The 26,439-nt window shown below is 37.7% G+C and overlaps 2 protein-coding genes across 4 annotated transcripts in view; one reads left to right on the top strand and one right to left on the bottom strand.

The window, feature by feature from the left end:
• Positions 1–20,618, top strand: part of fam151a (family with sequence similarity 151 member A) — a 111,769-nt gene extending 91,151 nt beyond the window's left edge. The window contains exon 8 of the mRNA XM_069938026.1: positions 19,291–20,618. Coding sequence (XP_069794127.1) covers positions 19,291–19,313 — 23 coding nt within the window. The 3' untranslated portion in view covers positions 19,314–20,618. The remainder of the gene's footprint in view (positions 1–19,290) is intronic.
• LOC138763603 (acyl-coenzyme A thioesterase 11-like) overlaps positions 1–26,439 on the bottom strand; it is an 80,516-nt gene that overhangs the window by 16,658 nt on the left and 37,419 nt on the right. For all 3 annotated transcript variants that reach the window (XM_069938029.1, XM_069938027.1, XM_069938028.1), the window contains exons 8-13: positions 23,618–23,737; positions 13,102–13,246; positions 8,861–8,916; positions 7,763–7,829; positions 4,772–4,855; positions 930–1,063 (exon numbers count right to left, since the gene is read on the bottom strand). In XM_069938029.1, coding sequence (XP_069794130.1) covers positions 930–1,063; positions 4,772–4,855; positions 7,763–7,829; positions 8,861–8,916; positions 13,102–13,246; positions 23,618–23,737 — 606 coding nt within the window. The remainder of the gene's footprint in view (positions 1–929; positions 1,064–4,771; positions 4,856–7,762; positions 7,830–8,860; positions 8,917–13,101; positions 13,247–23,617; positions 23,738–26,439) is intronic.

Raw genomic sequence — 26,439 nt, forward strand, 5'->3', positions numbered from 1 at the left:
AAAATAAATTCTCCTGATATTTCTTTGCTCTTGCCTTGCTTATTTAAGTTTACATCCTCCAGTTATCAACTTACCAACTAATGGAAATAGATTGCTCTACCCAGATTTTTATATGAAAACCCTTAAAGGAAAGGTGGACCACAGGTTTGAGAGTATTTTTCTGCCAATTTCCTTTCCCTTTCCAAGCCTCCCTGCTGGAGTACACATCCACAGATACATTTTGCCTTCAGCATGACGACCAACCAGCCTGAGATGTAGGAATTTCCAATCGGTTTGACTGCAAGATTGATCTCATCTTCACCAAGTACCCATCTTCAGCAGGAATTTTTGAGTAATGATCATGGAGAAACCAGTTGTTTCCTCCCTCCAAGGACACAGGCAAACTGCTAGTGATTGAACCCTAATCAACCAGTTCAGAACCAATCAAGGATCAAGGATTAAAGCTGAGGCTTTCTGAATCTGCATTTTCTACCCTCTATTAAACTAGTTGAATCCTGATAGAGAGTTAATTGTGCACCAGCTGTCATAGATTCCATTTTTGCCAATCAGTTATTAATAATTTTCACTCTATTCTGGCTACTTCCATGAATGTGGCCTGGGAGTAGCTGGGGAAATAACTAGTCCTCCCTTAGCAGTGACCTAATCACATCCACGTTCCTTGTTTGATGGTGCAGTTACACTGATGATGACACCACCACACCTTGGGAACAGTGATTCAACCATCGCCCATTGGGAAAACTAATCATTTTTGATCATCTTGGTTTCTCAGTAAGAATGGGAGATTCATCAGATTTAATGTGCTTTTCTATAGGTAAGAGAAAATTAGGTCTTTCCATGTCTGGAGTTGCATCATTTCCTTTCCCCTTCTGTTATTTTTTCCTTCCCACTGTTTCTCATGTTTATTCATTAGATTAAGCGGTTATTCCTACTGGTAGTGAATGTCCCATTCGTGTCGACGGCTCATATCAGACAGGAGTGCAAAAACTTGCTTGACGTTTGCAGAAGCAGACATTTCTGCCTTGAAGAATAGCAACTGATCTTCTTCTAGCGTAAAGAGCTTTGCCTGGAAAAAGCAAATTAAAATCATTTCTTGAAAAGCTGGCTAGTCTTGAACTTTTTTTTTTGCTAAAATTTTAGCTATAATTTTATAATCTACACTTAACAACGAAATCGGTCTATATGAGGATACTTTCAAAGGATCTCTATCTTTTTTTGGAATTTCTGTAATTAAAGCACTAGAACAAGACTCAGGCAATTCATAATGTTCTCCAACCTGACGTAGTACATGTCCAAACACTGTGGAGAGGTCATCATAAAAAACTTCATAAAATTCGACCGAAAATCCATCATCACCAGGCAATTTACCGTTCAGCATTTCCATCATAGCCATTTTAATTTCTGAGTCAGTAAATGGTTCTTCTAACTCCTGTATATCTACATCCTCTAATGTCGGTAAATTCAACTGTGATTTTTTAAAAAATCAATCGATCCATTTTCTTGTTTTCCATCAGATGTATATAACTTTTTATAAAATGAACAAAATTCATCATTAATCTCATGAGGTTTATACATGATAAGCGAATTCCGTCTGATAGCATTAATAGTCATCGAAACCTGTTCTTTCTTTAATTGCCATGCCAATACCTTATGTGCTTTCTCTCCCCATTCATAAAATCGTTGTTTAGTCCTATTAATCATACATTCAAATTGGTAAGATTGTAGAGTATTATATTCCAGTTTCAACCTAGACAATTCTATTTTCTGATCTTCTGTAGCATCTTTCTGAAATTCCTTTTCTAACTCACTAATCTGTTTCTCTAATTCAAGACTCTGATTTAATCGGGTTCTTTTTTTATTTTAGAAGTATAACTAATTATTTGTCCTCTTAAATAAGCTTTCATAGCGTCCCATAATACAAACTTACTTTGAACAGAGTTAGAATTTTCTTTCCAAAAAAAAATTAATTTGTTTTTTTCAAAAAAATCTATAAATTCCATATTTTTTAATAACATTATATTAAACCTCCAACGATAGGCCACCTGAATTTTCTCAGAGGTTGCATATATAAAGTATAACAAAGAATGATCTGAAATGACCCTACTTTTATATTCCGCTTGTTGTATTTTCCCCTGTAAATGTGCCGATACTAAAAAAAAGTCAATCCTTGAAAACGATTCATGTCTAGTTGAATAAAAAGAGAAATCCTTCTCTGTCAGATTAAGACATCTCCAAATATCCACTAAATTAAGATCTTTCATCAACGCCTGAACCTGAACTGCCATTTTAGATTTCTTAACTTTCTTTGGAAATTTATCTAATAAAGGTTCCAAAACACAATTAAAATCACCACCAACTAAAACATCATCATTAGCCTGACCCAAATATAAAAATGCATAAGAAATAAACGTTTCATCATCTGCATTTGGGCATAAATATTAAGTAAAGTCCAAAATTCACTATACATCTTACAATTTAATTTAAGAATACATCCTGCCTTTTCCTCCATTGATTGTAATTCAAAAGATAAATTCTTATGTATCAAAATTGCTACACCTTTAGCCCTAGAATTAAATCAAGAAGAATATACATGCCCTACCCATTCCCTCTTCAATTTCATATTTTCTTTGACATTCAAATGTGTTTCTTGTAAAAAAAACAACATCAATTTTCATTTTCTTAATATACGCCAAAATACGCTTACGCTTAATCGGACTGTTTAAACCTCGAACATTAAAAGTAGCAAACCTCAACTTTGACATATCTACTGATGTTACTAAGAACTAATAATATCGTTATATAAAAACTCAAATCAATGTAAATAGGCCCTCCAATATGAGAAAAAAAAACCCCACAAATTTAAGGCTAAATAAAATGAAAATAATTTTTTTAAAATAATATAATAAAAATAATAATAAATTAAAAAATTAATCAGAAAAAAGAGAGAAACCACCCCCCCAAAAAAAAACTATCAAAAGGTAGTAACCCCTAAACAAAACTTGGGTGTGGATCACCCACCAGTGGCTGATGACTAATAGAACTTAGAGTCAATCTCTCCCTCCCCAGCCAAACAAAAAATAACATTAAAATATCATAATGACATATAAAATAAAATAAGTATAAGTAAATTCTTCTGCTCATCCAAGAGATTCCAAGCTCGGAGACCCCATTTCCAGAGAAGTTGGACTCTTTCCATTCCCAATTCTCCCATTTCTGCCATTTCTTCCACTTCCAAAACAACCAGATATTTCTTTAGGAGACAATGGTGGATTACGTCTTTGTCCTCTTGCATCCAGCAATGAATCAGCAAAAATCATTGCTTCACGATCATTATCAAAAAACCGAGATTGAAATTCTCCATAGAACACCTTCAACACTACCGGATAGCTAAAAGTAGACTTATAGCCTTTAAGCCACAAAACTTCTTTAACTGGATTAAATCGAAGCCGACGCTGAATAACCTCTTGACTCAAATCTGGATTTTAAAAAAACTCTACTATTCTGAATCGATAACGGAGCCTGTCTTTGTCTCGCATTTTGCACTGCTAAACGAAGTATTGCTTCTCTGTCCAAATAATTCAAACATTGAATTATCACAGGTCTTGGTGATTGACCAGGAAGAGGTGTCCTTCTTAAAGCTCTATGAGCTCTTTCCAATACCAAGCCTCCAGAGAAAAATTCTTGTCCCAATACTTGTGGAATCCATTCTTTAAAAAAATGAAGAGGATCTTGTCCTTCCATACCTTCTGGCAAATCAACAATTTTCACATTATTCCTTCTACTTTGATTCTCCAAGTAGTCTATTTTCCTGTCTGACTCCTTTTCACGTTCTCGCAATTCAATAATGGATTTTTCAACTTTCAACACTTTTTCTGTATTAGAGGCCACTTGCTGTTTACATTCCAAAAAAGCAGACTGAAATTTTTTTAAAATCTTCACAAAATGCTTCCACACGTGCTTTAACTGTAGTGAATTCTGACCTCATACTAACATTCATTTGAGCCAGCTCTTGCATTATAGGCTGAATGACAGCCTTTAACTGCTTATATTGTTGCTCAGAAAAGCTCAGCCCTGCTTTCTCTAACATAGTGGGAGAACCAGGTAACTGCAGCTCCTGCTGCATCTCAACAACAGGCAATTTAACGGTTCTACTGTGGGTCTGGACTCCCAGCGACGGCACCCCGACTTCCTCAGGGGGTCGCTGCTGTTCTCCCCCCACAGCTCGCTGTTGTTTCAAAAACTCACGGATTAGATCGATCTCTTCAGGTTGGAACATTGCCTGAGTCATTTCAAACAATGGAGTCGTCTTCCTGCATGCTCCCTCCGTTAAAATCGGCAGGGTGCCAGAATCGGGATCCACTTCGTGGGCACACGCACCTTCCTCCTGAGAACGGGTAATTCCAGCGATGTCCTTCTCTTGGTGAGTAGTAGTCATTTTTTTTGCAGCTCCCACAAGCAATCTTTGTGGTTTAGGCACTGAAGAAATTAAACCTGAGGCTGTAGCAAGCGGTTTAGGCCCTAAATCTTCAACGCTCCGAAAATGTAATTTCTTCTGCACTTGAAATTTAGTCTTTTTACCATTAATAGCCATAACAGTTCCTTAATACTTTAGACTGAAATTTTAAAAGTTTAAACTTCAAAACAAAGGGTTAAAAATGGGTACTTAAAAGTTCGGCCAGAGAGGTCGAGATTACACATCTAGACTCTACGCCATCTTGCCACACCCCACCCCCCCCTAGTCTTGAACTCTATGTTGCTGTTGGTTTTAACTTACCTTGCTCTGGATGCAGTTCAGTACCCAGTTTTGTTTTGCAGCCAACACTTTTAGTGCAGAGATGTTATTATAGCTGAGGTAAACCTTAAAAAAGGAACAATCTTTTAAAATATCAAATTATTAAAGGAAATACCATTGCAGCATTAATCAAAAAGACCAGAAATACCTAGAATTGACACCTTGGCATGGAAAATCATCCATATGTACCATATACTAGACGTCATGCACTGTATTCTATTATAAATACCGTTCAGTTCCATCACAGCCAAAGAACTTCAGAAATGAAGTTCAACAAACAACCAATACAATATCATATTGATAATGTATAAATTTGTAACTTCTGATCAATGCAGATTTTACTGATCTTTCTCAGATTATGAAGTACTGCAGTCAGTAGGGTTGGATGTTCCTGGGTTGTGTGCAGGAAATCATAAGGAAAAGGCAGGTGGATATCTCACACCACAAGACTTTGTTGGCCAGGTTTAAAGATCCTCCGGGTGGACTAGACAATCTGAGTTTTCACAAGAATAATAGCCATGCAGGTGAGCAATTTTTCAGATGCTGCTATTAGCTGTTGCTACTGAACAACCACAATTCATCAAGACCCACCCTTTCATTAAAAATGATGGAGAGAAAGAAGAGGGAAGCAAGCATAGAGCAGAGCAAGAATGATGGATCCAGAGCCCTGGCTGACCTTGGTGATTGGGTTAGGCCCAGAAGATATAATGTTTCCTAAATAGTAGGAGACGCCATCAAAATATTACAGTCGATAGGCATGGGAATGTAATTTAAACTATACAGCCTGATGGGAGGCCCTTCCAGCCCATGAAACTCATGTTACCTGTATGTAGCGATTAGCGCAACACCTTTACAGTGCCAGTAATCAGGATCGGACATGGGTTCAAATCCCACACTGTCTGTTAGGAGTTTGTATGTTCTCCCCGTGGAGAACAATGCCTCGTACATATTGCATGGGTTTTCTCCACGGACTCCGATTTCTTCCCACCATTCAAAAAAAGTACCGAGGGTGGCATGGATTCTTGAGCCGAAATGGCCTGTTACTGTGTTGTATGTCTAAATTTAATTAAACCTACAAACCTCCGATGCTTTGAAGAAGGAAACCAGAGCACCTGGAGAATGTTGGATTCCAAACCAGGTTGCTGGCTGGCACTGTAACAGCGTTGCACTAATCCTTGTGCTAACCCAATTCTTTGGCTTGGCTTCGCGGACGAAGATTTATGGAGGGGGTAAAAAGTCCACGTCAGCTGCAGGCTCGTTTGTGGCTGACCAGTCCGATGCGGGACAGGCAGACACGATTGCAGCGGTTGCAAGGGAAAATTGGTTGGTTGGGGTTGGGTGTTGGGTTTTTCCTCCTTTGCCTTTTGTCAGTGAGGTGGGCTCTGCGGTCTTCTTCAAAGGAGGCTGCTGCCCGCCAAACTGTGAGGCGCCAAGATGCACGGTTTGAGGCGTTATCAGCCCACTGGCGGTGGTCAATGTGGCAGGCACCAAGAGATTTCTTTAGGCAGTCCTTGTACCTTTTCTTTGGTGCACCTCTGTCACGGTGGCCAGTGGAGAGCTCGCCATATAATACGATCTTGGGAAGGCGATGGTCCTCCATTCTGGAGACGTGACCCATCCAGCGCAGCTGGATCTTCAGCAGCGTGGACTCGATGCTGTCGACCTCTGCCATCTCGAGTACCTCGACGTTAGGGGTGTGAGCGCTCCAATGGATGTTGAGGATGGAGCGGAGACAACGCTGGTGGAAGCGTTCTAGGAGCCGTAGGTGGTGCCGGTAGAGGACCCATGATTCGGAGCCGAACAGGAGTGTGGGTATGACAACGGCTCTGTATACGCTTATCTTTGTGAGGTTTTTCAGTTGGTTGTTTTTCCAGACTCTTTTGTGTAGTCTTCCAAAGGCGCTATTTGCCTTGGCGAGTCTGTTGTCTATCTCATTGTCGATCCTTGCATCTGATGAAATGGTGCAGCCGAGATAGGTAAACTGGTTGACCGTTTTGAGTTTTGTGTGCCCGATGGAGATGTGGGGGGGCTGGTAGTCATGGTGGGGAGCTGGCTGATGGAGGACCTCAGTTTTCTTCAGGCTGACTTCCAGGCCAAACATTTTGGCAGTTTCCGCAAAGCAGGACGTCAAGCGCTGAAGAGCTGGCTCTGAATGGGCAACTAAAGCGGCATCATCTGCAAAGAGTAGTTCACGGACAAGTTTCTCTTGTGTCTTGGTGTGAGCTTGCAGGCGCCTCAGATTGAAGAGACTGCCATCCGTGCGGTACCGGATGTAAACAGCGTCTTCATTGTTGGGGTCTTTCATGGCTTGGTTCAGCATCATGCTGAAGAAGATTGAAAAGAGGGTTGGTGCGAGAACACAGCCTTGCTTCACGCCATTGTTAATGGAGAAGGGTTCAGAGAGCTCATTGCTGTATCTGACCCGACCTTGTTGGTTTTCGTGCAGTTGGATAATCATGTTGAGGAACTTTGGGGGACATCCGATGCGCTCTAGTATTTGCCAAAGCCCTTTCCTGCTCACTGTGTCGAAGGCTTTGGTGAGGTCAACAAAGGTGATGTAGAGTCCTTTGTTTTGTTCTCTGCACTTTTCTTGGAGCTGTCTGAGGGCAAAGACCATGTCAGTGGTTCCTCTGTTTGCGCGAAAGCCGCACTGTGATTCTGGGAGAATATTCTCGGCGACACTAGGTATTATTCTATTTAGTAGAATCCTAGCGAAGATTTTGCCTGCAATGGAGAGCAACGTGATTCCCCTGTAGTTTGAGCAGTCTGATTTCTCGCCTTTGTTTTTGTACAGGGTGATGATGGTGGCATCACGAAGATCCTGAGGCAGTTTACCTTGGTCCCAACAAAGCTTGAAAAACTCATGCAGTTTGGCATGCAGAGTTTTGCCGCCAGCCTTAGACCACTTAATTAATGACAATACAATATTCATGATACACACCACAAGTGCTCCCAACTCAAAAGGCAAATTACCTGGTTGCTGGGGTCCCAGGGGACAGACAGTGGCACTTCAGTTTGTTTGCATGAAATAATATATTTTCTGAAAGGTAAACAATAGGAATGAGAGGTGAGATTTTAATGATTAATGTAACCAATACTCAAATGCAACCACAAACCTAACCAACTTTTCCACAATGGAATTTCATGTTGACAGGATTGTTGGCAATGATACCTCTTTTACTCCATTGTCCTTGAGAGGGTGGTTTAGAAATGTCACAATACTTCTAATGAAGGGACACCTAGTGGCAATGAAGGAATTTCCAAGTCAGATGGTTCATCACTTGGTGGGGGATCTACAAGAGCCATTCAAAAGCATTGGTTGTCATTGCCCTCCTCTCTGGTGCAGATGATGGATTTAGGGGCTATGGTAAGACAGTCTTGGAAGCTTGCTGTTATGCATTTTACAAATGGTAGAGAATGTACCTGTATTGTACCAATGATGAAGGACTAATTGTCAATGGAGGCAGGAATGAGCACGAATCAAACCAATTATTTTGCCCAATGTTGTATTGAGCATTGCTGCTAGAGTTTGACTCATTCAGGCAAATGGGAAGCAGACACTAAGTGGAATGAAGTGTATGACTTTACCCAAAGAAGAAAAATTAGAAGACACACCTAGAAGACATCAAGTAACCACCCAACGACTTGCATTTGTGTAGCTATTCCATGAATGCACATTCCAAGCCACTCTGTGAAGTCAATATGTACGAGGCATTGAGCCGCATCAGTAAGAACCCCCTTAATCATGTAAGGGTTGTGCGGTTGCTGCAGTTACTGCAGAGTGAAGTCAGAGAGCGTTAACAGTTGTCAAGGTTTATTTCCATCACAGGAACCATTAACAAGTCTTAATGTTTATCAACAAGATGCCCAAACTAACCAGTGGGCAACAAATGCTTGACATCCAACATTCTCATGTGGTAACTTTGCTAAGTATTCTGAAAGCAGTTTAACATTTAAAGCAAACATCTAGTGTAAAAATGAAAACTATGTGTACAGCCACTACGATGTCCAATGCTATGGCTCTGAAAAATCTGTATTTAAATAAAAGAAAGAGCATTTAATTTTGCTGACCTGTCAAGCCGCATTTTCTTCCGTGCACTTGCTTCACGGTACCTTCTTTCTCCCTCCTATTCATGAATCAGAATCTGTGTTAGAGGTAACCCATTCCCAATAGGATCTTATCCGAGAAACCAATCTGTATCAATCCAACTATCCACACCCTGCCATTAGTAGTTGTACCTTTGGCTGTATAGGCCACACAATCTGCAATTCTCACACTAAAAGCCTTTGTCCTCTTCACCTTTAAAGATGCTTGTTAAAAGCTATTTATTTGGCCAAACTTTTGGTTAACCCCTCCTGGGCTTACACCTCTGTGAAATGCTTTTTCTACATATTGTAAATACCTACAACTGTAGTTTCCTGATTAACCAATCATGCAAGGAAGTAGGACTTGACTTTAAGCAGTGTTTTTCAGGTTATATACAATGTTTGGCATATAAAGAGGCTATTTAGCCCAATTAGACATAGTTATTAATGTAGAGCTGGCCATTTAGTTGATTTGCAACAATACCTACAGATCAACTGGAGTTTATACAATCATATAATCATCGACATCACAGAAACAGGCCAGTTTGGCCTTACTAGTCTGTGATGAACATCTCCCACGTAGTCCCACTGACCTGCATTCGGCCCATAACCCGCCACACCTCTCCCGTCCATATACCTATCCAACCTTTCCTTGAATATTAACATCGATCTCATCTCTACAACCACCACCCTCTGCGTGAAGAAATTCCCCCTCTTTTCCCCTAAACTTTTCCCCTTTTAATCTCAATCCATGCCCTCTTTTTGAATCCCCCCCACTCTCAATAGAAAAAGCCTGTCCATATTCACAAGATTGGATCAGCTGAGCTCAATTATTTATTATCTGCTCAATGCTAAACAAAACTAGTCTATCTCTATTGTTGTTTCAATTGGCTTTCAGGCAAGAACACATTCTGTAATGCATTTCAAATGGTAGCCGTACTCCAATACCTCTCACAGAAAGGATTTTTCATTGCAATGCAATATAAAGAATGTATAGGGACTTATAAACCATGAGGAGTGCAAACCACAACACAGACCAATCCTAGCAGTATACAGATACTTTCTTACACAAGTTACAATCAAAGCAGCTGGAGCAGGACTGATCACTTTCTCTTCCTTAGCCAGGAGCATAAAGCAAACAAAAGCTCCTGCTTCATTACTCTAGTTGTACCATCTGATTCAGTGGATACCACATTGGAGACCTGTCTGTTTTTTTTTAAAGTCCAGTAATCAAATAATGAAGCTTCTGAGAGAAAAAGGTAGAAATTTATCAATTCAATTGCACTAGCCATATGTTCCTTTTCTATACTTACGCACTAACTCAGTGGTTCTCAGCCTTTTTCTTTCCACTCGCATACCACTTCAAGTATTCCCTATGCCATAAGTGCTCTGTGATTAATAAGGGATTGCTTAAGGTGGTATGTGGGTAGAAAGAAAAAGTTTGAAAACAACTTTTAATCATATCTAACTGACTCGTTATGTGAACAGTTTCATAACTACAAAGGAAATGGGCCAATGGCAATTTTTCTCAAGCAAAATATTTCAGTAACAATTGGGTCTAGAGAAGTGATTCTCAACCTTCCTTTCCCATTCACATACCACTTTAAGCAATCCCTTACTAATCAGAGAGCACCAATGGCATAGGGATTACTTAAAATGGTTTGAGTGGAAAGAAAAAGGTTGAGAACCACTACACTAACTAACTTAATCTACAGCTATTACATTTCCAGTTGATCATGCGATAAACAATAGTACAATAACGGAAGCTTCCACCAAACAGAAAAAAAAATCTTCGACGGTCTCTGCTTCAAGCTCAAGATCAGACAAAATTACTGAAGCAGTAGAACAGACTCATGCAATTATACTGTTATGCAAAGAGTATTTAAACAAATCTTATATGGCTTACATAATGGGAACTAATCTCCACACTTAATATTAAATGGTCTAATTTATGAAGGCACAGAATTAATTATGAATCAGCAATAAAGCTTGCACTAAATTACTTCAATAATAGAAAATTCAGAAATATCTAGCTAATGACAATGAATTGACCTGCACAAGTGCTTTCTGACTGAGCACACAAGGCAGCCAAGTGGAAGTTGCTGCTTTGCTGCAGCTGTTCAGTTTTGAACTATCAAAAGTTAGTTTTATTTTGTGTTCATAATGTCAAAAAATAACAGAGCGAATTTCATAAGAGCATAATAAAACCTCATTTTTTAAACAAATTGGTAAATGTCATCTCAGGGGTATCTATAATGTCCATTTTATGAGAAAAAAGTGAGGTTATAGCAAGAAAACTTCATTTCTTGAACAGAGGAAACTTGCACCATGCCATCAAATAAAGATCATAATGCACCAGAATCCAAAGCTAGATAAAGATCCCAATATTCAATATAATGGAAGGAAAAGAAAGGCAAGGTCTTGAAGGGATTCAAAAGTAAAAATATGAATTTTAGAATCAATGTTGAACCGGAGACACTTCAGGCCATCTCACGGAGATGATAGATAAGCATGATCTGGTATTTTAGGATACTCAGAGTTTCAGATGAAGTTGGTATGCTGACCAGACAACTATGGATAAATGCACATCCAGGTAATTATATGGTTAATCAGTGAGATGAACGTAGTTCACTAAATTGGCTGTTTTTAGGTTTTTTTTTCAGCAACTCTTGCATTATCTGATAATATTTTCTTTAACTAAAATGACTCCACAATGACTAAGATCTATAATTAAGAACAAAAATTATTTAAAAAAAAACAGCTATATTAAATTAAAAGAGGAGTGACATCTCTCAGGTTAAAATGGTTTGGCTGTGGTTAATGCTTGTTTAGTAGTAAAAATGGCCCCATTATATTGACACCAGAAACTTTGAGGAGTGAGAGTCCTTCACATCAGCTCCTCAGGTAGCATTGAAGGTACTCGACCCATATGTGTGTCAGGGTTACACATGAACCCACAGCACACATATAAAAGAACATAAGAATCTTCAGTAATTTGTCCCTAAGATCATGGCAGCTAAGTTCATTATGGTTTCCAACAGATGCATAGGGAACTGCCAAACATCACAAACAAAACTTGTATTTGACCTTTAGCAAAGGAGTCAATTGTACTCCTACTCATGTTATAATCAGCATTTTACAAAAAATATGCTTTCTTAGATTTGGATGTTAGCAGTATTTTTAAATGTTATTTAATTGTTTGCATCATTACAGGAAAAAAAATAAAACATTAATTAAATATCCATAGCCAATTATACAAAAAAAACTTTTATATTTTTATGCCCATCCCCCCTCCCATCCAAAAGTAAGAAAAGGAAAGAAAAGAAACACCTACTATTTAATATACAATAATATTAGCATAGACAATTATTAATTGTTATTAAAAATACTAATTAAGAGGAGTGGATAAGATAGAAGAAGTGGATGGAAAATTATCCATAAAATCCATATATGGTTTACAAATACTATAAAAATTTTCAACTCAATTCCTTAAACTATACATATTTTTTTCCAAAGGTATACAATTTCACATTTCATTTGCAGTATTAATTTCTCACCTGTATGGTGACTAAGTGACCACAGAGAGCAACTAAGAGCCTATCAAGTTATAAACAGTTTAGGATGGGGGAATTCCTTCCCCAAATGGACATTCATGAACCTCTTGGAATTTACCCAATCTTGAGCAAAATCAGTTTTTTTTTTTACAGTTACAATTTTTCTGACATGGCATCTAGATTCTCAAAATCTTATGATGGGATTTGGACTTGCATCTAAGCAGCACTGAATGGCAATTGAACTGATCCGGTTTTCTTGGCATAATTTGAAAGCAGAAACTTGGATAACTCCATCTACTTGTGTTATAGACAACTCCAAGTAAAATAGCTTGATTTTCATTTGAAGGTACATTACCCATCAACATAAAAGTTAACATTTGTACTGCCGTGCTAGTGGGGCAGCTGCAGAAGATAGCGCCGTTAGGGCTTGCTCATTGCCTCATGGCTTAGGCCACAATTCACACCTGGGCCACATGATGACATCACCGCTACACAAGGCAGAACTCCCGTTGGCCTTAAAGGGGCGTGCGCAAAATTCAAATCAACAGTCCTACTGGATACCCCACCAAGTCCAGTGGGGTTTTCTGTGTGTAGCGGCCGCTACAACGCATTGAATACAACTTGTAATGTTGAAATGAGAGAACAATACAAGCAAAATGCACCAAAGCTTACCCCTGGTTCTGGGTTGACACAGGGTAACATGCTGAGCTTTCCATCTTTATCAAGCACTATAAAGGTCATGAATGCACTGTTGATGTGTGTCTTCCTATCCCAGCTTTCTTGATGGTAAGCTTCTGCACAGACACCAACTTCAAAGCTGAAAATGACCAAGGGAATTTAGAATGCATCATATGAAGTGATTTGCATTTGAGCTTATTTCCAATTCAAGAAATGAAAAGCATACATTTATAGTTAACAGCAACCATTACCTACATTGGGCTTTTCCATCAACCAAATACAATGACTATTCCAAATATTAAATCCATGTTAAACTTTTTAAAATAATCAAAGTTTATATTCCTACATTTTCCACTTTATCATAAATGACACTTGTTGCTTTCCAATCCCTTCCAGGTTACTAAAGTTCCATCCACCTCCCATCTCACACAGATGCTTGACTACTTCTTAATAACCCTCTAGCATAACACACAACTATTCTTCTAATGCTGTAGCTCTGACACCATACAGCAACAGGTGATCACCTCAGGTCTTATTTTAAACCTCTCCATAAAATATCATTGGAAAGCATCTCATTTCTGCCACCCAATTTATAATCTCAGGCTATTCCAAACCACTTTTCTCCCATGGAAAAGTGCAGACATGTTTTAACATGTGAAATGTGGCATCCAATTTCCTCAGCAAATGCACACAAATGGCAAAATCTGTCCGTGATTTGACTGAAGAATAAATAGACCCAAAATGCTCAAAAGAGCCCCCTCCTACCACCCTGCACCCTGAACACAACTGATAAATATTTGTAATCTTTACATTCACTACAGAAAGCAGTTTAACTTTGCACCCAATGTTCAGAAGTGACAGCATCAGACCCTTCAGTACTGCACAGGAACATCAGTGCTCAATTCTCTGATGGCTTTTTGAATGCACAATCTTCTGGCACAAAAGGAAAAAGTACTGATACAATGCTAATTGATACATCCACATGTCCTGGCAGTTATCTATTAGATTGTGGCAAACCAGAATATCCACAATAACAATTTCAATGCAGTACAGCAATTGCTTATTGAAGCCACAGAAAGGTTTTATGCTTCTCCACCCCCACACAGTGATGCAGAGGAGCAGATAAATACTGCAATTAATCTCCATAATGACTGCTCCCTTTGATAATGGCATCTCTTCTGGAAATACAGAATAAACTTACAGGCCATGTCAAAATACATTTATCAATCCTGAACTTGAACAAAGGTTCTTCTGGTTTCTTGATTTTTTTTTATTTTGAAACCAGTGGAACCATTAAATTCTTTTCTTTTTGATATATTTTTTATTGATTTGGAAGAGATAAATATTACATGTTACATATTAATCACACATAAACCACACAACTTTATACAATAGAGAATATGAATCGTAAGTAGTTTATACATCATCTTATATACAATGCTTGTTGACAATGGGAATTCCCTTAGGAAAACTTCACCTTATATTCTAATATTACAATGTATTCATGGTAAATTATCTAATTAGAGTAATTTCTTCTACTTATAAAGAGAAAAAGAAGAAAAAAGGAAAAGGAGAGAAGAAAAAGAAAAAAACCCTCCCCCATTTCTAATCCTACCCCTCCCACTAAATACAGTCACCAGAGAATAATATGTAAGGGAGTTTCGGCTCCCAGATTTTATAACATGAAAAGACTTCCAAATGCTTTTTTTTAAACTTTAAAACTGAAGCATTATCTGGCCATGAGTCTTCATGCCTCTTATAATCAAAAGCAACCATAATGAGGGGTGTGGCGTGATTGCATAGGTGGGAGACCTTCCCAGCAAAACTAATTAAAACATGATTTAAAAAATTTTTTTTCAGAAAACAAAAGCATTAAAACTTTTTTTTATATAAGGTTGAAAACAGTAATTATGAGAAAACTAAGACACAAATAGTGAAAAAAATGACTAAGAAGCAAGCAACAAGTACCGAAGAACTGGGGCCTACCTTAGAGATGGAGCCTAGGGACTTGATTTCTCTTCCTCTGAGCTCGACGTGTCAAGCTCCATCGAAGGTCCAGGTAACACCAGCGCCACCTTCCCAGGGAACCGAGGAAGATGGCTCCAGAATTAAGAAATTAGCACTTCCACTCCTCGAATCACAGGATCAAATGCACATGCACGCGACACAAGCTGGAGGTCTGCTGGGTGGGGGGAAGAGCGAAGCCTCGCAGCCCAGCACTGCTGGACTACCGAGGGAGAGGCCTAGGCCCTGCAGACGGGTCAAGCAGGCACCAACATCGAACGAGGAGGATGAAGAAGAAATTGACGGGAGTAAAGAGAAGGACACCTTTCTAGCAACAGAGGAGGAGGAAACAGTATTGCATCAGGTTAGGCCCCTATCAGTATATAGCTGAAGATAAATCTGGTTCTTCTGCAATTCCTCTCTATGTGGATTCATCAAATCTGTTATCTAAACAAATTCAAACATTATCAACTTGAATGAATCAGGGCTTTATGTCTATGAAAGATCAAGTTGAAACAAGATTTAATTGTACGAAAAAATAAGTGCTTGCTATTAAGACTGCTGTTTCAAAATGTATGTAAATGGTGGACAAAATGCAGATTACATTTCAGAAAATGGAAGATAATTTTCAAGGATACAGTTGGCAAACTTGAGGATTCCGTTACTGCTTGGCAAGTTCAGAGAAATGATCTGTTGAAAAAGATTGATGCCTTGGAAAATCAAAGCCGTAGAAATAATGTAAAAATTGTGGGTTTGCCTGAAGATTTTGAAGGCTCAGATCCAATACAGTTTTTTCAGACATGGATTCCTGAAGTTTTGGGAAAGGAATTTTTTTCTGAATGGTTTGAGTTGGATAGAGTTCATAGAGTTATTAGGAAGAAACCCTTTCCAGGTCAGCCGCCACACTCTATTCTGATCAGGTGTCTGTGTTATCAGGATAAGGAGAGGATTTTGAGAGTTGCAGTGCAAAATGCGAGAAAACGTCAGACTCCTTTACTGGGTGCAAATAATAGTTTTCTTCTATGTAGATCTGAGTCAAACCATTATTAAACATCATAAGGAATTTAATCCTGCTAAGGCTGTGCTGTGGAAAAAGGGTTATAAATTTACCTTTAGATACCCAGCTACTCAAGGCATTTCAATTGCAATTCTTTACTGATGAAGATGATGCTCTTCTATTTGCTAACTCATTGCCTGACAATAAGAAGGGTAACCAAAATCAGTCTTTTCAACAAGTGAAGATAGGTCAAGAGAAGAGAAAGAATGGATCACAGAATGTGGAATGCCATGAACTAACTGAGATTGATATTGATGATGATCAAGTTAATAGAGAATTGGAGGCAGCTCATCAAACTTTAACTATTGTTGATGACTGTTGTTTCTCTTTTGATTATTCTCTTCAGGGGAGGTGGTTTTGTTTATCTCTCCTTCCAAAGTCAGTGGCCATTTGGTGGTGTTGGTCATTTCCCATAAAATAGAGGGGGGGGGGGGGTTGTACTGCTTAAACAGTACTTTTTCAAGTTTAAAAAAAAATATTCTTAGGGGTTTCTTTCCTTACTGTTGAGGAGATGTATTTTATTCTGCAGAACAGCAGTGGCGGTGGGAATTTGATGAGAACAGTATTAAATATGTTAATGACTAGTTTGAATTTCACGACATTTAATGGTAACGGGCACAATAATATGATTAAAAGAAAGAGTTTTGACTTTTATAAAGAAAATGAAAGTCAATATTGCTTTTTTGCAAGAGATACATTGACTGAAAAAGAACATCAAAAGTTCAAAAGAGATTGGGTTGGACACGTTATAGCTTCTTTTAATTCGAAGGTGAGAGGTGTTGCTATTTTGGTTAATAAGAAGTTACCTTTTAGATCAGAATCAATTATTAGTGACTTAGCTGGAGATTTCTTGTGGTAAATTATCATACTTATTTGGAATTCTGGACCCTTTTCAACATTTATGCTCCAAACACTGACAATGAGAAATTTATTCAAGATTCTTTTTTTAATTTGGCCCAAGCATATGAAAATGATGGAGATTTTAATTGTTGTTTAGATCTGTTATTAGATAAATCTCCAAAGACAGTGACCAAAAATAAAATGGCAAAATGAATTTTATTATTAATTAAAGAAATGAATTTGGTTGATATTTGGAGAAGATTGAATCCTAAGGAGAAGGATTATTCATTTTATTCTTTTCGATATAATTCTTATTCAAGAATAAACTTTTTTTTAAATCTGCTCAATTACAGGGACATATAACATCTGCTGAATATAAAAGTAAAATATTATCAGATTATTTTCTTTTGCTAATATCGTGTGTAGGTTCTGAAAAAATAGATACTATATATAGATGGAGATTTAATTCTTCATTGTTGAGAAACGTTGAGTTTGTAACTTTATAAGAGACCAAATGCAGCAATACCTGAATATAAATACTGATTCAGTTGACAGTAAATTTATTTTGTGGGAAGCTTTGAAAGCATATTTAAGAGGACAAATTATTAGATTCTCAACTAAAATTAAGAAACAATATACCAAGGAAGTAGATAAATTAGAGAAGGAGATAGAGATTAAATAAAGATATACAGGAAGATTCATCAGAGATTAAAAATATACAATTAATAAATAAAAAATTACATTATAATTCATTGCAGACTTATAAAACGGAGAAATTATTGTCAAGAACTAAAAAAAAATATTATGTATTAGGGAGAGAGCCCATAAAGTATTAGCATGGCAATTAAAGACAGAGCAGGTTTCCAGAACAATTAATGCCATTAGAAGAGATTCTAAAGGGCCTATCTCATTGGCAGAGATGTCGCCATGACTGCCGCGACTAACTCGGGAGACCAAAAAATGGCTTGCACTCTCACCAAGGCAATGCCAGGGCGATGTCTCCAAACAAGGTGACAACCAATTCACCTGGAAGTCACTGCAACATCTCCGCGGCACCTTCTCAGTTGTGGCGACATCGCCGTGACTTCTACCTGTCTATATATACCTAGATCTACAACTAGATTTATCATTCGTTTTTCAGACGTCAGTCAGTCAAGAACTTTCACCATGGACATCTGCAATTAGGCTGTTATGCTGTTGGAGCAGGATCCCTACCAGGAGGATGAGCAGAAGGAGGCCTTGGGGCTCGTGCTGATAGCTCTGGCCATGAACAAGGCAAAGGCCAGGGCTAGGGATAGGGCCAGAAAGGGTGTCAGGAAGGCAAAGACAGTGTGGGTACGTGAGTGGCTCCTACAAAGGCAACACCATGGCTGGTGCGAGAAGCTGATGAAACACCTGGAAGAAAGGGATGTGAGGTCCTTCGAGAATTTCCTGAGGGTGGATCCAGAGATGTTCAGGAAGCTGGTGGCTCATCTTACTCCCAGGATCCAGAAGCAAGACCCTAACTTCAGGAAGGCCCTTCCCCCTGGTTTGAAGGTTGCCATTACTCTGACGTTCCTTGCTACAGGAAACTCCTACAAGAGCATGTTCTATGACTTCCGTGTAGCTCCAAACACCATTGTCAGTATTGTCCCAGAGGTGTGCCAAGCCATCTATGATGAGTATTATAAGGAGGCCATCAAGTGTCCATCTACACCAGAGGAGTGGAAGGAAGTGGTCAAGGGTTTTTCTAAGGTGGAACTTGCATCACGTCTATGGTGCACTGGATGGGAAGCATGTCAGAATTCTTGAACCTCCAGAGTCTGGCAGTGCCTACCACAACTACAAAGGCTACTTTTCCATCATCATGCTGGCATTGGTAGATTTTGACTATAAGTTATTGTACCTCAACATGGGGACTCCTGGGGCTGGCTCAGATGCTGGCATCTTCAGAGACTGCAGTTTGTTCAAGGCACTGGATGAAGGTCAAGCCAACCTGCCACCTCCTAAACCCTTTCCTGGTGGAGATCAAAATGTCCCCTACTTCCTGGTTGGTGACGATGCATTCACCCTGAGGACATGGATGATGAAGCCCTACTCCAAGCGCCAGATGACCCATGCAGAGAGAATCTTCAACTACAGGCTGTCCAGATCCAGGCTTATTGTGGAGAACAGTTTTGGCATCTTGGCAAACAAGTGTGCACGACTTTTTTTTTTCTTGCCACACAGACTGTCATATTTGCCAGACTGTAAACACAGCAAATACAATTACTTTAATTTTACTTATATTTTTTTATTTCCAGATTCAGATGCTTCCACACCATGATGATGAAATGCCCACAGACGGTTGAAAAGGTGGTCCTTGCTGCCTGTACATTCCACAACATGATGACAGACATCAGACTCTCAGCTGACAGAGAGGACCCACACACCCATGAAGTTGCCCCTGGAGAGTGGAGACAGCATACCAACCAGTTGAAGGGGATGCAGAGAAGAGGAAGTAACATGCATTTTGTTGCCAAGAACCAGAGAGAGTACCTGACCCAGTACTACTCTGGGGTTGGAGCTGTCCCCTGGCAAGACAAGATGGTGGGGCCTCTTCCAAGGCAGTACAAGGAGCAGCAGCAGTAGCAGCAGGAACAAGTACCAGATGATGAAGACCTTGACCAGGATGTACCTGTGACTTGGACCAGGAGTGAAAGCATCTCGATGATGCCAGGATGCGCTCAGTCACATGGTCTCTAAGTCAAGCAGCGTCGCAGAGATGTCGCTGCATTGTCGCTGCAACGTCTCCTTAGTCTCCAGCAGGTCTCGGAGATGTCGCGGAGATGTCTCCCCAGTCACAGACAAAATTAGTCTCTGCGACGTCGCCGCAACTGATGGAGACATCACGGAGACGTCTCCGAGACCTGCTGGAGACTGGAAAAAGTATCCAAAAAAAAAAATCGAACATGTTTGAATTTCCCGCTACTCCCAAGAGACCCGGCTAGTCTCCAGGTGACGTCACAGAGACTCGAGTCACCACCAGGTCGCCACCTAGTCTCCAGGCCAATGACATAGGCCCTTAAGACTACATATAAATCTCAAGATATAAATGAGGCTTTTAAGGAATTTTATGTGAAATTGAATACATCTGAGTCAGATAATGATGATTTGTTTAGCTGAATTTCAGTTACTTTCTTTGAATTGGACTCTTCCTTTACACTTAGAGAAATTATTGATGCACTTAAATCTATGCCAAATGGAAGTCTCCTGGTGAAGATGGATTTATGTTGGAATTTTATTAAAAATTTCAAGATTTATTAATGCCTCTGTTACGAGCCCAATGGACCCCAAAACCCAGCAGCAATAGACATTCACCAAAACAAGAGCATTTTAAAACAAAAGCTATTTTGAATCAACTTTAAACAGGAAAATAGAATCAAACTTTAACTTAACTCTATATTTAACTAACCCAAATTTAACTGAACTACAAAATTCTTTAACATCATTATATGAGAGATTGAAGCAATATGGACAAATATCAGGTTATAAGGTAAATTGGGACAAAAGTGAAATCATGCCATTAGTTATAGGTGTTTATATTCAATGTAAGAAAATTGTTCAATTTGAATGGTCAGAACAAATTAAATATTCAGGAATTAAGCTTAATAAGGATTTATATTATTTATACAAGCTAAATTATTTGCCTTTATTTTATAAACTAAAAGAGAATTTAAATAGATGGAAAGACTTATTAATAGGTAGAGTTAAATGTATTAAGATGAATGTTTTCCTGCGAATCCAATACCTTTTTCAATCTATTCTGTGTAAAGTTCCTCATAAATTTTTTAAAGATTTGAATTCAATAATTAGAAAGTTTTTTTATGGAAAGATAAAATGGTTAGGGTTTCCTTACAAAAATTAACTTGAAAATATGAATCAGAAGGTCTCCAACTCTCAAATTTTCAAAATTATTATAATGCAGCACAATTGAGGTTTATTCATAGAGTGTTTGATTTGGATAGCTTGTTAGTATGGGCCAATATAGAATTATCCAGTATTGGTGAGTAGAAATATAATACAGTTTATTTATAAATGGAATAATAAGTTGTTAATTGTTAATAATAATCCACCTGTTGAGGCATTTAATTGAATTATGGAATAAGATAAATAATGAGATAGATTTACAGGGAAATTTTTCAGGTAAAAAACCTTTATATCAGAATAAACTCTTTCCCTTCACTCTTAATAATCAATTTTCAAAAATATGGGATCAGAAAGGAATTAAAACTATTGGAGATTGTTATGAAGCAGGATATTTTATTTATTTTCAAAGAAGGAAAGAAAAATATGAAATTCCAAATAATATTTTTTTTTGTTATTATCAAGTTAAGGCTTTATTATTGGATAATTTTGGACCTTCTTTAAGATTACCAAGACAAACTAAATTTGAAATTTTGCTTATGGAAGGTGGTACAAAAAAGTTTATATCTGAAATGTATAAATTATACAAAGCAAGATGCTTAAATTAGATATTCATAAATCGAGATTAAAATAGGAGAATGAGAATAATTGACTAAGATTATTAATGTTCAATATAGATTAGTGCATTATAATTTTATACATCAATTTTATTTAACTCCTCAGAAATTAAAGAGATATAATTTAATTTCTTCAGATTTATATTTTAGATGTACTAAAGAAGTAGGTTACTTTTTACATTCAAATTGGTTATGTGATAAGATTAAACCTTTTTGGATATGACTTAAGGAATTTTTAGAGAAAGTTTTAAAGATTCAATTACCAATGGACCCAGCATTATTTCTATTAGGTAATGTTAAAATGTTGAGTTTGACTTTGAGATTGACTAAGTATCAAATTGCGTTTTTAAGGTTAGCAATGGCTGTGGCAAGAAAATGTATAGCCATAACTTGGAAAAATGAGATTGATTTGGGGATACAGAGATGGCATTCAGAATTGAGATCATATATACTTTTGGAAAAAAATAACATATAATTTACGTGATAATTATCTTGTTTTTACAAAAATGTGGAGCCCTTATTTGGATTATATGGGTTTAAAATGTTGAATTCCCTAGAGCTTGGCATGATGGTGTTGCTTTGAATCATGGCAGTCCTTTTTGTGTTTTTATGGTTTAAATCTCCTGTTTATTTTTTATTTCTTTAGGGTTTATTTAGGGTGGGTATGAGGGATGGGGGGGGGACTTTGTTCATTTATTTATATTGTATTTTAAAAATGTTAAATAAAGGATTTTTTAAAATCAACCATAATGCCCAGTATATGTAATTTATACTGCCCAAAAATGCATTGGAGATATGGTAACTTGAATTGTGGTTCTGAGCAAGTACAGACAATATGTAGTATGACCCTTGTCACACCTGCTGTTTATCATCAACCATGGCAGAGGTCAAATTCCAGAAATGTTTTCCCAGATATAACAAAGGAACTTCATACTGAATTATCATTGCCCAACAAGAAAATCAATTTGCATTTATTGTACTCCTTTAGCAGGCTAAAATAGTCCAAAGTCTTTCAAATAAATCTTAACTAAAAGACATCAGGTTCTGATAGTGTCCCCCTCAAACCTTCCCTCCATCTTCCTTAACTCTTCTGCTTCTCAAAGTTACAAAATATTCATTAAGAACTTTACCTGCATCTTCAACCACCACACACAGGACCATCACACAGATCCTACTCTTTCCTGAATTATCTGTGTACTCCTGATTATGTAGGCATTAAAGATATTTAACTTTGTTTTCCAATTCATCTTTTAATTTAAATCCCTCGGTTTTCAAACATTTCAAGGTTTTCTGCAATATTCATTTGAGTGACTGACAGAAGCTTTCCTTCTTTCCCTTTCATATAAATTGTAATTCAGGGATGCTCTAGATTTGGCTTTCTCGACACTTCACTAAACCCATGGCATTCACTTGTTAAGATGCCTCACACTGCTTAGAAATAGATTTGCATTCAAGTAGCAATTCCTAGCAACTTGTTTTAAATGCTTTGATTGAGAACCTTTACTCCAATTGTAGATGTTATTTTGCACCACTGTGCTAAGGCTAACTGAATTAATTTCACCATAATCGACCACTGATACTCCTTCTAAATGCATAGCTTCATTCCCTGAGGAAATCTACCATTTTTGTCATGGCATACGATAAACCCCTTTAGCTTTCTCCTTAGTCTAATCCATATAGCCTCGTTTGATGATCCCAACACATCATCCTTCTTCAGTGCTGTGATGACTGTGGCATTCTTTACCCTCTCTTTATTTTGGATCAAATCCTTGTAAGCATGCACATCCAGCTTCCAGTCCTGCCCCTCTTTCAGCCTATTCTCAGACATTTTTGTCTTCCAAAGACAAAAACATTTGAAGGGCCATTACTCTCCAGGACCACTCATACTTAATTCAAATAGAACCCTAGACTTGGGAATATCCTGAGTCACAATGGTGAAAACCAATCTAGAGTTCATATGACACACCAATAAACCTAACCACACACAAACTACAGTTTGGCTTCGAAATCTAATGCGTTTAGTTGTTAAAAGTTACTAGTTATGGAAAAGCTCAATCTGGACATAAAGTATTCATGTCAAATAAAAATTGATTCATTCTGACCTCACCTATCTTTGAAAGCATTGTTAACTATTGCCTTCAATGTTATACGGTCTCCAACTTGTGAGGGTCCTCTGAAGTGAAACATGTCAATGGTCTTCAGTACTGGGTGTCCTTTGCAGAAACGTCTAAAACCAGAAGTTTAAAAACAAATGACAATGTCACAAATTAACAAAATACATTTGTAATATCTGCTATCCATTGATAATGTCCAATTAAATGCAGCAGAAATAATATAAGTTGCTTTAATTGACCAGAGTATTTAATTTTTAACAGGAATATTCAGTATTTCCAATGGTTTACCCAAACTATACTATGTTTAAATTTAGAGAAAACTAGAAACTCTGTCTATGAATCCCCTTCTAAGTTTGAGTTAACCTGGCGACCATTTATTCAATATTTTCATTTGTGGTGAGTTGATCTGGCTCTGTTTTCTTTTTATGATTATGTATGATAATTGGGCTGTTAGATGAGATCGGAGTGATCGGCATGGTTTAGCTATAACGGTAGGTTTTTTTTTAAGTTTTTAATTCAGATTTGTTTTTTCTTCCTTTTTGGGGGGTTTTTTTTTCTCTCTTTTTTAATATATTTTTATTAATTATATCATTTTTTTTAGAGATAGTTCATACTCTAAACTGATCTAAAAAAATTTTTGGATGATATATTTTTATTCTGCAATATTATTGTTTAATATCTCTGTATTAATTCGTTATTTACTATGTATTTTTCATATCTCTTTGAACTGTATGTGTTTATAAATTATAATAATAATAAAAAGATTGGAAAAGAAAGGAATATTCAGTATTAAAAAAAATATAATTTATTTAACCAAAAGTCTAGAATTTCTTTCTAACCCTATTATTTCAATTGCTGATTCCTTAAAGTTAATCAATTGTGAGCAACTCCAGGAGTTGTAAACCAAGTTCATTCCTTTGCAAATCTCTCAAACTGAGCAGAGAGCATCCAAAAGACAAAGATGACTGTGTGGTTCAGTACGACAACAACATCATTTGCTGATGATACCACGTTGGGGGGGTCTGTATAAAAAGGGGCGATGAGTCAGCATACAGGAAGGAGATTGAAAACTTGGGTGAATTGGTGCACCAACAACATCCTCACATTCAATGTCACCAAAATCAAGGACTTCAGGAAGGGAGAAACATAGGTGTATGATCCAGTGATCATTGGGGGATCAATGGTGAAGAGGGTGAGCAAATTTAAATTCCTGGAAGTCGCTATCTTGGAGAATCTTTCCTGGATCCCACATAGAATCAGAATTTATTGTCATGAACGTGTCACAACTTTGTTGTTTTGTGGCAGCATTATTATGCATTACAGATGCAAAATTGCTATAAATTATATTTCTGCAAATACACTATTTTTTAAAAATTAAACATTAGTGCAAAAGAAGAAAAAAGTGAGATCGTGTCTGTGGTTCATTGTCTGACGGCAGAGGGGAAGAAGTGTTTTTATGCCATTGGGTGTTTGGCTTCAGGCTCCTGCACCTCCTTCCTGCTGGTAGTAGTGAGAAGAGGGCATGGCCTGGGTGGTGATGGTTCTTGATAATACAGCCTCTTGTAAATGTCCTTAATAGAGTGAAGATTAATGCCCATGATGACACTAGTTGACTGTAGTCTTTTCCTGTCCTGTGCATTGGTACCTCCATACCACACAGTGATGAAACCAGTCAGAATACTAATGTCATCATGAAGAAAGCATGTCAGCACCTCTACTTCCTCAGGAGTTTGCAGAGGTTTGGTATGACACCAGAAACCTTGGCAAACTTCTACATATTTGTAGTGGAAATTATGCTGACTAGCTGCATCACAGCCTGCTATGGGGGTACCCAATACCTCTAGGAGGAGAATTCTGCAAAAGGTAGTGGACACAACTCACTACATCACAGGTGAAACTCTCCACACCACAGTCAAAATCTATATGAAATATTGCTGTTGCAGAGCAGCAGCAATCAAGTATTGCACAATTTGTTCACATTTCTTTCTTTTATATGTGTATCTTTTTGTCTGGAGTATGTTTACAGTTACTGATAAGTAGAAATTCTGACTGGCCGACTGGAAAAAGATAGGTATCTCAGGGTTGTATATGATGTCATGTGGCAATATATTGTCTGACAATAAATGTGAACGTTGAACTTTGGAGTCAATTGATAGAAGTACAGGATCCCATGGCTTAGTTAAGTTAAAATTACCTGAAGACAAGCAAGTTACATGGTTAGTCATCACAATTCATACAAAATGGTTGTGTGAAAAGCATTTCACAAGAAAACTTTTTAAGCATCAATTTAAAAAAATTGAGATAAAGTAGCTTCCATGAACTATAATCCAGGGGTTTTGCCAAAAGAACAACCACAATCAAAAATGTTCTGTTTATCAAAATCTCCATCTCAGTTCATTGCCTTGTCCCTCAGAGGTGCCAGTGAGCATATTACTGGCTTATTTGAACAAGAAGAATACAAACTTCATCCCAGTAATGGAATTATCTGGAGGGACTGGAGAATAGCCTTCTTGGATTCAGTTGCCCATAAAATACCATATTCATCTCACATTTGTTCCATAATGTCATGCAAACCATGATAATTATGTAGTGGCTCCATAATGAAACCATACTTAGTGAGGACTGGCATCAAAGAAAGTTACAGCATTTCTCCAAATTTCCTCATAATGTTGTAGCTCTATCAAACTTTCCATAGGAGTTTGTTAATTTTCAGAACTAATGAGAAATTTTTCAACCTACCAATACTGCACTCCAAACTACAGTCATCTAAACCTCAGGATTTGTACTGTACTCTATGCATAATATTTGCATTTGC

Source organism: Narcine bancroftii, chromosome 5 (assembly GCF_036971445.1).
Source record: "Narcine bancroftii isolate sNarBan1 chromosome 5, sNarBan1.hap1, whole genome shotgun sequence".
NCBI lineage: Eukaryota > Metazoa > Chordata > Chondrichthyes > Torpediniformes > Narcinidae > Narcine > Narcine bancroftii.